Source organism: Gallus gallus, chromosome 4 (assembly GCF_016699485.2).
Source record: "Gallus gallus isolate bGalGal1 chromosome 4, bGalGal1.mat.broiler.GRCg7b, whole genome shotgun sequence".
Classification (NCBI taxonomy): Eukaryota; Metazoa; Chordata; class Aves; order Galliformes; family Phasianidae; genus Gallus; species Gallus gallus.
The window spans coordinates 67,750,975-67,763,994 of record NC_052535.1 but is presented as its reverse complement, the minus strand read 5'-3'; the positions used below and the strand labels follow the sequence as shown (position 1 = coordinate 67,763,994).

The following is a 13,020-nucleotide window of genomic DNA, read 5'->3' as shown; positions in this document are numbered from 1 at the left end:
CGACTCACTATTGTGCTGTCGGCGGAGAAAGTCTCAGACGGCCAAAGAACAGCCGCGTCCCTCTGCTCGGCCCCACTCTCCCAGAGGTGCGGTCCATCTCCCGCGGGTCCGCGTGCGCGTACCAAGCACCCGGCAGAGGAAGCGAGATAAAAAGCAGAGTCGTAGCGCTAAATCTCACGCTCGCTCGTTTTCCGACTCTCTCAAGGCACTGCCGCCAAGCCTCCTGTCTCGGGAGGAGCGCCGCCGGTTCACGCAGAGCCGAGAGAGGCCCCCCCCCCGAGGGTGCGGGGCCGTGCGGGGCGCCGCGGGGCGGCAGGTGAGAGCGGGGCCGCTCGGTGGGGGCGGCTCCTCCCGCGGGGCGGCGGCGCGGCGGGGTCGGGCGGAGGGGGCAGCCCCCGGACGCGGCTCCGCACCCGGGGCCGCCCCCTGCGTGCCCCGCCGGGGCGGACGGGCAGCGCGGGGCGATGGCGGGGCGGCGGCGGCTGCTGCTGCTGCGCTGCCTCCTGCTGGGGCTGCTGGGCGGCGGCGGCGGGCAGCGCGGCGGAGGGGAGTACTGCCACGGCTGGGTGGACGGGCAGGGCGGCTACCACGACGGCTTCCAGTGCCCCGAGGGCTTTGACACAGCGGCCGCCACCATCTGCTGCGGCTCCTGCGCGCTGCGCTATTGCTGCGCGGCCGCCGAGGCGCGGCTGGAGCAGGGAGGCTGCACCAACCACCGGGAGCCTCCGGAGCCGGCGGTCAGCGCCCGTGAGTGCCGCGGGACGCGGAGCGGGGAGAGCGCAGCCGCGGGCTCCGGAGGGGTGAGGGGGAAAGAGGAGAGCGGGACTGGGGGAGCCCGCACGGAGCGGGCGGTGGCGGTGTGGTGAGGCAGACGCGGTGTACGGAGCTTCTGCCGTGCGTCGGTGAGAGGAGATGTCAGCAGAATGGAGCTTTGACCCATGGCTGTGGGGAACGGACTTTTAATTTAGCTCTGATAAGAGCGGTCAGAGGCTCTGCCTCCTGCGATAGTCAGTGCCCACCAGGACCAAAACAGTGGCGTGGGGCTTTGGGAACTCCGTGGGGTTTATTTCTAATCCAGAGAACGGGTATTTCCCCTGGCTAACACAGCTTTTCCTTTTCTTTCCTTGCCAGAGCCCATCTATGTCCCGTTCCTCATCGTCGGGTCAATATTTATTGCCTTCATCATCGTGGGCTCCCTGGTGGCTGTTTACTGCTGCACGTGCCTCAGGCCCAAGCAGCCATCCCAACCCATCCGCTTCTCCCTCCGGAGCTACCAGACCGAGACTCTGCCCATGATCCTGCCCTCGTCCAGCTGCCGGGCCCCATCCCGGCCGTCCAGCACGGCCACCAGCTCCAGCTCGGCCAGCGGCTCCCTGCGCCGCTTCTCCCTGGCCCGTGCAGAGCCGGGCTGCTTGCTGCCGTCGCCACCACCCCCGTACTCAGCCGGCTGCTTTCCCGCAGCCCACACCGCGCACCTGGGGTCACCGCCGGGCTTCCTACAGGCACCGCCGTACCTGGGCTACCCTGATCCGGCCCTGGGCGGGAAGGGCTGCGCCGACCTCGTGCAGAGCTGAGCGGAGCGTCGTGGCCTTCGGCAGCGCGAGGACCAACTGCGGTGCTTGGTGCTCTGCTGTGATGGAGGCAGAGCTGCGGGTGAGTTGCCATTGAGGAGCACAAGGCCTCAGAACAGCCCTGAGTGCCTCCCCCAGCTTGGATTACAGCTACAGATGTCTTGTAAAGTATTCCGATCTTAGCTGCCTTAATAACCAACTGCTCCGACGGTTTGGTCTGATTTGTGCAGAGCACACTGAGATACGACTAGAAAACCATTCTGGGACAAAGTTACTCAGTTCAAGGTGCTGTAAGCGATGTTTTAACCATAAATGATATTAACTTTGCTAACAAGCAGCGGCCGCGCTCCACGGCTCCAGTAACCAGCATAGTTCTACCCAGCAGCAATAAGAAGTAACAGAGAGGTAACAATACTAAACCAGAGCTCTGCGGACCCTAACCCAGCTGCCTGCTTCCACGGGCAACATGAGGAGGTATGTACTAAAGATATTGAAGGCCAGGGTTTCTAAACATAATGTACCTGAACTTACATTGCATATTTGTACTGGTGAACTTAACTAAAGTAGATGAAATAGCACGAATTAAGCTAGCTGAAAACATACCAGTCCCGAGCAGCCAAATAACCCTATGCTAGAAGAACAGGACGTGTTCGCTAATATTTCCACATAACTCCTTGGCATAGAATCCCAGAGCTGGTGCTGCACTGAGGCATTTTTTAGAGGGACGTAGCCTCTTGGTGGCCTTTTGCTCAGTGCCGTGGGTAACGTTGGACGAACCGATCCCGAAGTTCTGTTTGTAAAATTAGCCGTGTATAAATGTAAAGCTTGTAATTTAAGATGTATTTACAGCATTGACAGCACTAATTATTTCGTAGTCACACCAACAGTTTATCAATAAACGGTGGTGGAAATCTGGTGTCAGCTGTGTCTCTGCACATACACTGCTCCATGAATGCATCTTCACTTTGGCAGTGGAACTATTCTGCATATTTTCTTGTCAAAAACAGTATTTTGCATTTGCAAATGCTTTACATCTTTAATCGTGCACCTGTTGTGCAGACTTAATATGACGTAGGAGTCTCTCCAGCTAATAGACTAATTAATATCTTGTATATGCACCTCAGAATGTAATGTGGTTGAAAACGACACTGATTAGTTGGGTATTTTAATCTGAAACAGCCACAGGAATACGTTTTGTTTGCCCCCTGCATTCCTTCATCCAAGTAAATCAACAAACCAAATGGAAGAAGGAAAAATAAAGAAGGCATCTAAATCAAACACACACAGCAAGCCAAGGGAAAAGGCATGAGAAAAGTGGGCAATTACTGAAGGGCCTCCTTTACAGTTTTTGTGATGAATGCGTGGACTTCCACAGGGAAGATTCTGCAGTGTCAGAGGCTGAACTTCCCTGTTTTGTAAGTCCCAAACTCCCGTTTGCGGGATCAGATGAAGGCGGTGGAGCTGGCCTGAACAACAGGCATCAGTGCTTATGAGATTCACAGCACTTCTGGTCTGAACTGGGGGAAATCTCACTTTGTATTTTTGAAGAGATACCAGTAGTTAATGGTTCTTTCTCAAGAATTGAACAGTGGGCTTTTTTTTTCCTAGCACAGATCTAACAATGTTTTGTTGCCTTTATAAAAAATTAATTCTGACAATATCAGCTTTAACGATGATTTTTGCTGCATAATCAATGTTACACTCCATGAAATTTCTAAGGAAAAGACAACTCATGTTCCATAGAGTGATGCTTTATGTAGTATGTCTTCAGTTGGTAGAAATATTTCTCTTGCAGTAAATTCAAGCAAGAGATCTCACAGGCGGAAGCATCAATGTGATCCATTTTGGCTAGGAAAGAACAATTTTATTTTCTTTAAACATTGATTAAGCATCAGGACCATTGACAAAGGTGACAGCAAGCTGAAATCTGGCATTTCCTCTCAAAGATGTGACATGGGTGAGCGATTGGGAGTTTGGCACAGTTATTGCCTATTAGCATCTGTCAGTGTACGTGAACGGCCAGGCTCAAGAACAGCTGCAGCAGGCTCTGAAGTCACATCTACTCATGTATTAACACAGGGACTGATTTTTGCTATGCCTGATGACAGTCTTTCAGGTGTGAAGGTTTATTCAGCCTAGGTAGAGGCTGTAAGGTTTGACACGTATGTGAAATTCAGCCTCATAGGGAAGAGCTGCCTGAGCTCATTCCCTTCCATCTCTGATGCTGAGTTTGGCCTCGTAAAATGCTGGGTAAATGATACACAGGAACAGCTCCATTGAATCAGACCTCAAAGTATATGCTGTGCTGAGCACCTCAAGTTGTTCTTGGGAACGATGACAGCAGGTGTGGTGGGGATGGCGTTGTGCAAACAGGCTGACCAAGAATGGTGAGTTACTGTTAAAGTAAGGATGGTGACAGTGAGGCATATAGTGCAAGGGAGAGGAAGAGAGGTTGCCAGAACACAAACCCAAAGGTTGAAGTAGTCATGGCCTATGTTGGTCATCTCCAGCACAATGGATTTGGGCTCTGAGTTACAGTGCTGAGTTTCCTTCTGAACAAGAAGGACCCAATGGCAGAGATGCTGCTGTGATTTACAGAAAGTACCCTTTCTTTCAAAACCTGCAGACAGAACACAAATGGCATTTTGGTCGACAATTTTAATGACTAATGAAGCAGTTTGAAGGGCAAGATGTTGGCCTGAACAAGAAAAGAACATTTAGGCAGTCCTTGCTTACCATCCACACTTTTTTTTTTTTTTTTTTAGCAGAGGTTTACTTCATTTGTCATGGTGAAACTACTTCATACTCCCTTTGATGGAGTGACACTGATGTCAAACATATCAAAATGAAAGAATAAATGGAAACGATCCACACTCAGTGAGATGGTTATTGTCATTCACACACATTATGTACAAAACGCTGTGACTGCCATTAGCTGCAATGGCACGTCTGAAACCCAAACCTGTGGGCAAAGAGTAACAGTGACATGAATTAGATCAGCCCTTTGTTTTGTTTTCCTGTACTAAGGGTCTCTTCCACACACATCTCCAGAGCATATCAGACCTCCAGTGTGCAAAGGAAAGCATTACATGTGCTCACAGGAATTTCCGAAGGATTTTATTTGAAAGTATGCAGTATAGCAAATGGCTGGGTATGCTGATGGGCTACTTGTAGTGTTAATGCCCCTGGAGTATAATGAAATGATATATGACAATTTCAAAATCATTTTGCTGCTACTGTTAGCATAAAGGTTGACAGTAACATTAAAGATCCAGAGCCAGCCCTTGGTGCTGCTCTTCTGCATGCAGCCATGTGCTGTGTGCAGGCTGCTCTGAACAGAACTGCTTCTGAACGGTCTGCTGTTCTGCAACATCCAGGCAAAGTTTTTGATATGCAATTATGCCGAGGCTGTAATTCCATGATAGGCTGTATTTGTTAGCAGAGCCGGGAAGAAATGCCTCTCTTCTTTCTCTTCACCTGAATTATGATGGATTCGGGCCTGCAGTACAATCAGCTGAGTGAAATGGTTTTGCTTAGGACTAACATTTCCCATAAGAGAAGAGGGTAAGGACTTGAAAAGGAACCTTTGTTATAACCTGGATTATAGCCCGAGTAATTCCAATGCTGTTATGACTGTCAGCATAACAGAGGATGTGGAATTGCCTTAAGCAGCTTTACCATTTAGGAGGGCATCATGAAACAGCATAGAAGGTGCACTCGCTATCGATCCTAACTTGACAGAATACAAAATCTACAAGACAAATCAATTGCCTAACATTAAAAAACAACAACAAAAACAGTCACCCACCTACACCCAAAACACAATCAGGTGTGGCTGTACTGATTTTTATTCAGTGGGTGGACACTGTTAAGGTAAAGAAGCATCTGCTACTATTGCAGCCAAAGGATACGGTACTTACCACTGCTGTCTGAAAAATGAGGCAAGATTCCCTTATTCCTGCTTTGCCCTTTCTGTACTGCATACTTCTCCTTCCAGACAGGGTAGCACCACCAGAACTACCTTAGGGCTCGGCTGCAAATCATTACATTGCGGACTCGCATATTCTTTTTGTTTGTTTGAAACAATTTCTGGACTTCACATGAGAGCCAAGTAAGACAGTTGAAAGTAACTACTTAAAAAAAGAAACTCCATTTTTAGACTTTTTCAACTTACCACAAAAGAGTGATCTTTGATGCTTGTGAAATGCCATTCCTGATATGTCCCATTTTGGAAGAATAAAAAAACAAGACTGATGGAGATACATATTCTTCTTTGAAAGCAATCCCTTGCACTTGCAACCATTCACTTCAATAAAACACCTTCATTAATGGCAAAGTTTATTTATTTTTTTTTAACAATTAAAAGACAAAACATTTAAAATTTGCAGTTCAAAACATGCACATTCACCAAATGCTAAATGACATGTAACACTGCATAGAACCAAATGTGTTACTAAAAGAGAGTAACTAGAAAACACAGTGCATTTAACATCCAGTTAAAACGAAACCTGAGAAACTACCATAAACACCGATTCAAGAAGTCTTCGTTCATGCAGCTTCATAATTTCCACAACAGTTTCAGCAGTAATGGCTCAGCGGGGCTGTAAAACCTCACTTTGCCTCGAATGCAGATTTTGCTTGTACATAGCGACCACTTTCTGCAGCAGTTCATACATATCAAACACTGAAAGTCTTAATGGAAAATTAAGTCGAAGTATTAAAAAAAACAATATTAGTGCATTTATGGCTTCAGTTCTACAATAAAGAAACACGATAAAACATAAATTACAAAAAAAAATAATAAAACAACAAAACCCAAAAACTTATTCTGGTCACAGCTTTGCAATTACAAATCACACTATTCACGGAGATGCTTTCATTTAAGCAATCCTCCAAAAGTACCTACCCTCCTACGCGCTCAACTCTGCACGCCGTTGCTCAGCTGAGCAGCCCTCATACTTACGAGCAGCCCAATTGAAGCCTATGTGAGTAACGGCTTGCATAAGCAGGAACCAGGTTTGGAATGCTAAAATATTCCTTTGTTTAATGAAGATCTATTGGTTAACAGAGAACAAACTGGGGGAGCGAGGGTGGGGGGGCAAAGGAGCGACTCATTTGTTGAGTTTGCTACCAGTGAAAACATTCAGTACCAAGAAAATGGGATCGACAAACTGATTTGCTTCCACAGCACTAGCTTCTGCTATACTATGAGGAGACTTTTAACGAAGGCAGTACAAATGAGGGCAGAGCAACCACCATGCATTGCCTCAGAACACTGAAAAAATATCACCTCATGCAGACGAAATGACAAATTCATCAGAACTACAAGTGCTTTTACACAACACAGAAGAAAACAGGAAAATAACTTCTCTCCTTAAATTTAACACATGTCCCAAATTACTAATCATTCAAGATGGGTTCAAATGATGATAATGCAAAGCCCTAAAGACACTTCATACACATCTCTGTGACACAGGGAATTTTATGAATGGATGTGGGCATATAGGAATTTTCATCTATCTCTTACTGTTTCAAAATATTTTATCTTCTTATACAAATAGAATGATGATCGAGTATAAATCTGTCGAAACCGCCTTGCAAAAATAAGTGTAAAATTAGGAACTGGAAAGAAAAGTTTCCCAATACGAGTTAGCAATAAGTTTGTTAAAATTGTTTCCAGTTACTCTTTTGAATCACTTATCTATCTACGTATTTAAAAATAATTAAGCAACAGTATTTATATAACATACCCGATTTCAAAGTGGCACTGCTCCAACTTTCCAATGTAAATTTGCAATACTAACTTGTCATTACACAGTGCACGTGAATCAGATGGAAAATTCTATGTGAATTCTGTATTTAATACAAATTTGAATCGTTAAACAGTGAGAACAAATGCACTGTTACAAACATTTTTGCCCACACTGTTTTTTTTTCTTCAAACTAACATCTGCACAACCCCCCCCTTACGTTAACAAAGATAGGATGAACAAATCAGATGATAACAGATCCTATTACCGTGTACTTCACAGGAAAATAAAGTGCATATTGTATACTTGATCTGATTTAAAAAGTGGGCGCACATAGGTAGGTTGGTCTCAGATTTTCAAACGAAGTTGTACACAGATGTTCAAAAAAACATGGTTAGAATTGTCACATTTTCTTTTTACTGCCTCTATGAAGCAGTATCTTCCTACCACTAATTCCAGACAATAACATGCAGCATGTGGGAAAAGTATAGAGAAAAGAGAAAAACACCACAATAAAAGCGAAAAAATGTACTTTGTGAAATTTGAATTCTGTAAAGATGTAAATATGAAACAATGACAGGATTACACTATCTTAAAAAAACTTAAATTACAGTCTAATTTAGAGTTGTTTCGCTTACTTTTTTAATACAGACAAATGGGGGATATACTGTGGGTCATTTTCAACAAGCTGCTACAATGGGGAGAACACTTTATTTTAAATGTGAAGAATGGCTGTTCTTACAATTCTCTCACAATATATTACAATGAATTTATAGTGCTCATGGAATTTCTGCAAAATCCGTGAACAAATCACCGAGAGCAGAAAAATCATAAAAAGTTGGTTAGAAAGAGAGAATGGATGGATTGGGACATTTGTAAGAGAAAAACAGTATCATGGTTAATTTCAGAAATGTTTTCAAGTTGGCCATTGTCCTTTCGATGACAGAAAATAGGGATCCCCGTTTCAGGAAAGGGCCATGGCCCCAAATTTTTTCTTCCTGCCTCAGGTCAAGTGATTTGCCCCTCCCATATTGATCCATCTATTTATCTCTGCCTGAAATGGCTTTTCTGAAGGCAGTTCTTGTCTGCATGACTGACTGGCAGTACTGTTTCTAGTGGGATACGTCCCCTTTGTCCCTGTGTCTTGTTTTCTCTTCTGTTTAGAGATCACTCTGAGAAAATGGGAGGAAGACATTGCATAACATGCATATGAAATGCAGACTGCCTTCCCATTTGATACGCCTTCTGAAATATGTACTTTCATATCGTTTCTGTTATTGGGGTTCTGATTTGTATTTGTAAGATTCTTTTAGAACGGAGCACAAGAAAACTGGACAGTGCAATGAAGTTACATGTTAAATGTTTAGTTAGATGAAAGGCAGAGAGATGAAATCACCTCTAGTAAGTGACGTTATAAGATTTTCTAAGACTTACTGAGGACAGTAGAGAAGAGATGCAAATATATGGCCTGTTGTTTGTAAGTTGAAACTGGCTGAACTGGAGAGCAAGAGGAAATTCTTAATCTAGCAGATCACGAAGGATGTCATTGTTCTGCTTTTCCATTTAGCTGATCTCCATTCAAGGAAAAAAAGTATCATTTCTATACAATGCACTGAAATTTAATTAAAAACGAAAGTGACTGTTTCCATGGAAAAATGTATTCTAGATGTAATTATGATGGCATTTAAAATCAGAATTAACACAGACTAAAAAGCTACAAGATTTAAATAATCTCTGAAGTTAAAAAAGCTTTTTGTTGTTTGAAACCTGATGGCCACTGAATGGCAAGCTGAGAAATATCAACTATAACTACCTAAAAACACCATTATCACCATATTCTTACTAAGAAGCTTTAAATTTAACTTCCCTTCCATCTTTTTTTATTTTTATTTTTTAATTTTTAATACTTTCTTTAATAAAAACCGTAAGTGTATCTTTCTTTGCAGTCACTTCCTCTCTGCTTTTCATTAAAGGTGCACGTATAGGTATTTTGCATGATCAGTATGTTTGAAAGAGACTGCTGAAATGTTATTTCACATCTTTATAGGAAGCAGCTTCAGCGCAAATAAAATGGTACGTGCCACACACTACTGCAGGGCATGCTTTGCTCTGTATTTCAATGTATGCATTATTTTAGTATAAAAAGATTGAAAATGTGATTAATTTTTAAAAATAAATTAACAAACTTGCTACTGAACCTACTGAATAAGCAGATACAACTACCAAATCAAACCGCAAAAATAATTAACGTTTGATAGGGGAAGTAAGGCAGTGCAATTCTTTACAGTTTGAACAAAATAATGTGTACTCAATTTTACAAGGTGGCAGCCGTTTTCAACATATGCACTACTAAGTGAAAATAAGGGAAAAAATTCTATAAGGCCAAGGGTGCAATACTTGCACTTTTGAAAGCAAATGCCATCAAGGCCACTCACATTAGACGCACTGCACTTTAAATCCTTCTCTGCAAGTGCAAAGACTCAAGCATGCAGTTCTGAGATCAGGACTGGAGTTCATTTCCTTTCAAAGTATTTCTGACAACAGAAAACATTTATGGAACTTCTTTGGCAAGCGTTTTTAGGCTAGTTTGACACAAACAACTATAAACATCTCGACTCAAAATCTTTCTTAAAGAAGGCGAGTGAACACCGTTAATATACTATTTTTTCAGCACTTGTTGAAATTGAAGGCTTGTTATCAACTGTATTTAAATACATTGCCACTTAAAAAAACCTTCACAGATGCCAATGGTCTGTCAATGTAAAGTATGTTTAGCAATCTGATCATTACCTTCCAAGTACATAACCAGTACTGATTCAACTTCATTGTAAAATAAGCAAGCTGGCAAGATATAAGGTAAATTCCGATCTGTTTACAAAGGCTAAGCGAATACCCAGTAAAAAATTTAGAGATGTTGTGTTATAGTATAGTTGCACAGTGCTTATGTCTACTGAATACATAAATCCAAACTGTATGGAATAAGACCATCACAGATCTTGAAATTGCTGATAACTGTGCCATGGTCGCAGCTCCCAGCAAAGATCTAGTAGTCTGTCTCACAAAAGCAACTTATAAGGCCTGAATTTTGAGCTGTGTTCTTTCACCATTCCTCAGGCCTTTGTTTTGTGGTATCATAAGCTCGTATTACTTCAGATTGGGAAACAATGCCATTTTCATCTTGAGAGAAAGCATAGCCATCTGCAGATACAAAACAAAACAGAAACCAATTCTTATCACATTTCGCATATTCCTCAGTACTTTAAAGCTTTAATGAAGGCAACTTAACAAAGGTCAATGAAGGTGAAGAGTGTAGGGAGAAAACCTACACCATTCTTACAAAATTTTGCAGTTACACAGAACTCTGTGCAAAATCTTAGGAATGAATAGAATACTAACCACAGGCAAAGGTTATGGTGTACTGAGTCTACATTTAAACGATTATGGTCACACACACTGTCAGTTCTTACAAACACGGTATTTGATAATTACCTTCTGTATGTGGCTTCCTTTTTTTTAGACAGACTGAATTAAAGCAATGCAAAGATGCTTAAAGTTTAGAAAATGAACTTTAAGATTCGTTTGTAACTCAAGAAAATGTATTAACTAATAATGTTGAGATGTTAAAAATGAGTTCTATACAGTCTGTAATACAAAAGAAAGGCATAAATTTTAGAGGTGAAGGCTAGATGTATTAAAAGCCACTGCAAAAAGTAAAAGGATACTGCATCTGCATCTTTACTACATAAAAATGCAGCAAAAGGTGGAGTTTTACTTCTATGCTACCAGTGGACATTAGGTTCTTTTTTGTTGCTGTTTGTTTGTTTGTTTGTTTTTTAAAGTGAACACTTACGAAGCAAGTTTTGCTGCAGAGAATCAGAGCGATACAGGTTGACATGGTTCTTCTTAAAGACATTCTTCAGTAGTTGGGCTCTTTCAGTTAAGCTAGAAAGAAAGCAGACATGAAAAATTTACTTACTAGTTTCAGTATCTCTTTCATATTTTGAGTCTGTTAAAGAGAAATTAACTATTAAAAGAAAACCTTCATTTTTTGTTTATTATTTGTGCCTGAATTAATTATTAAACAGATGATTAAAAGCCTGTGCAAGGGCAGATTATGAAGTCCAGATCCTTGGTATTGTTTTTTATTTCTTGCAGTACACACAAAACATCTGCCTAAAGTACTGTTATGCACTGACAATGCAAATAAATGAACAATATTGTAAACATTGACCATGACTCCTTTAGAAACATGTGGTGTAAAGGGAAGGCACTGGCTTTCTAGAAGTAGCATGGGCTGGTTAGTAACAGGCCATATTTCTTACAGAAAGAAGGGTTCAGCTTCAACCGAAACAGTATCCTAGAGGCGATACGAGAGAAGATGGAGGGAAAGTTACAATAGGCTCAGAATGTCCTTAATTTTGATAATATATTGAACATGCATAGACTATATTAAAAAAAAATCATAATAGAAACACTAATTTCTTGCTCTGAATTTGATATTCGCTGTGAATTAGAGCTTACATTTTACATTTCCAGTGCTCAAAAATCCAGTCCCTCCCAGTGTGAACTGGTCTAAAAATGAATTAGTTTGCTTAAATCTATTCCGAGTACAGAGTGATACGATTCTGTTAATTCTGCTGGATTATCAAAGTTGTCTCTCTGTTAGGATGTAGTAAACATGAAGGACTTACACGTACCTAACTCTAGTGAGTTCTGACCAAATTACTCCTTACTACTATTTGTCAATTAGCTAAGCAGACTACCTTCTTAGACTACCTACCAGACTAAGTGGTAGAACTGCAACTGGATTCCTTCCCTTACGAGAGTAGCATTCAAACCTGTAAATTAGAAATGCTTACTCTTTCTTCATTAAGCACTCCATTTTTCTACGTGAAGCTGAACCACTGGCATAACTGGAGAGACTAGAGGTCTGCCTCCCTTTCCTGTTTCCCTGCTATCTGGTGGTTAAAGCATATGCCAGGAGGTCAGAGCTTGGCAAGAGGGAAGAGAGAAGTAAACCTACATCCTCACATCCACTGAGGAAGGCTAACCACAAAATCTACAGGGTAAGTGGATGGGTGGGCTAAACTGCTTCTGTGGCCATGCTCTGGATGAAAAAGGAAAGGAAAACCTTCTTTATAAAAAGGAATTAGATACCTACTGCAGGAAAGCACTCAGCATCTGCTGGCTAAGCCAAAAATCCAAGAAAGGAGAATTTAGAGTACTGAGATACACCTTACCTTCCATATTTTCATGAGGTAACTCTTTAGCTCTTTTTGAAAAAAAAAAAAAAAGAAAAAAAAAAGAAAAAAATTTCTTCATCACTGCTCCACCAGGCAGTGTAGGTGCCTTGCTTTTCAGTTCAGAGCTACAAACTGATAAAGTGATGAGATTCTAAAAAACTGGAGACCGAGGTGTAAATCACAAGGTGATACACAGGGTGAATAAATGAATCCTTTCACATGCAACAGGAGGGCAGAGAGGTGAAAGACCATGCAGATATTCTGATAGGGGCATAATCTGTATCTGCTTTGCAGCACATCTGAGAAACCTTTCTTAATATTAGTTGAAAACAGAGAATTTCAGTGATTTTTTTATTTTGACAGGTGTTATTTTCTAATACAAAACTATTTTGTTACAAGAACAGTAGGCCTATTCTAGCATTTTAGTACCATCATTATCACTTGCCCATGTTCCAG

The 13,020-nt window shown here is 42.0% G+C and overlaps 2 protein-coding genes across 7 annotated transcripts in view; one reads left to right on the top strand and one right to left on the bottom strand.

Moving 5' to 3' along the window:
• The first annotated feature begins 449 nt into the window (after positions 1-449).
• Positions 450-2,487, top strand: SHISA3 (shisa family member 3). Its single transcript, XM_040700477.2, has 2 exons — positions 450-747; positions 1,132-2,487. The coding sequence occupies exons 1-2, from the start codon at positions 465-467 to the stop codon at positions 1,572-1,574; spliced, it is 726 nt and encodes a 241-aa protein (XP_040556411.2). The 5' UTR covers positions 450-464; the 3' UTR covers positions 1,575-2,487.
• Positions 2,488-5,892: 3,405 nt separating this feature from the next.
• The window catches only part of ATP8A1 (ATPase phospholipid transporting 8A1), a 94,151-nt gene continuing 87,023 nt past the window's right edge, over positions 5,893-13,020 (bottom strand). For all 6 annotated transcript variants that reach the window (XM_025149963.3, XM_040699787.2, XM_040699786.2 and 3 more), the window contains 2 exons: positions 11,172-11,263; positions 5,893-10,519 (listed from right to left, as the gene is read on the bottom strand). In XM_025149963.3, the coding sequence (XP_025005731.1) occupies positions 10,422-10,519; positions 11,172-11,263 (190 nt within the window). In that variant the 3' untranslated portion in view covers positions 5,893-10,421. The remainder of the gene's footprint in view (positions 10,520-11,171; positions 11,264-13,020) is intronic.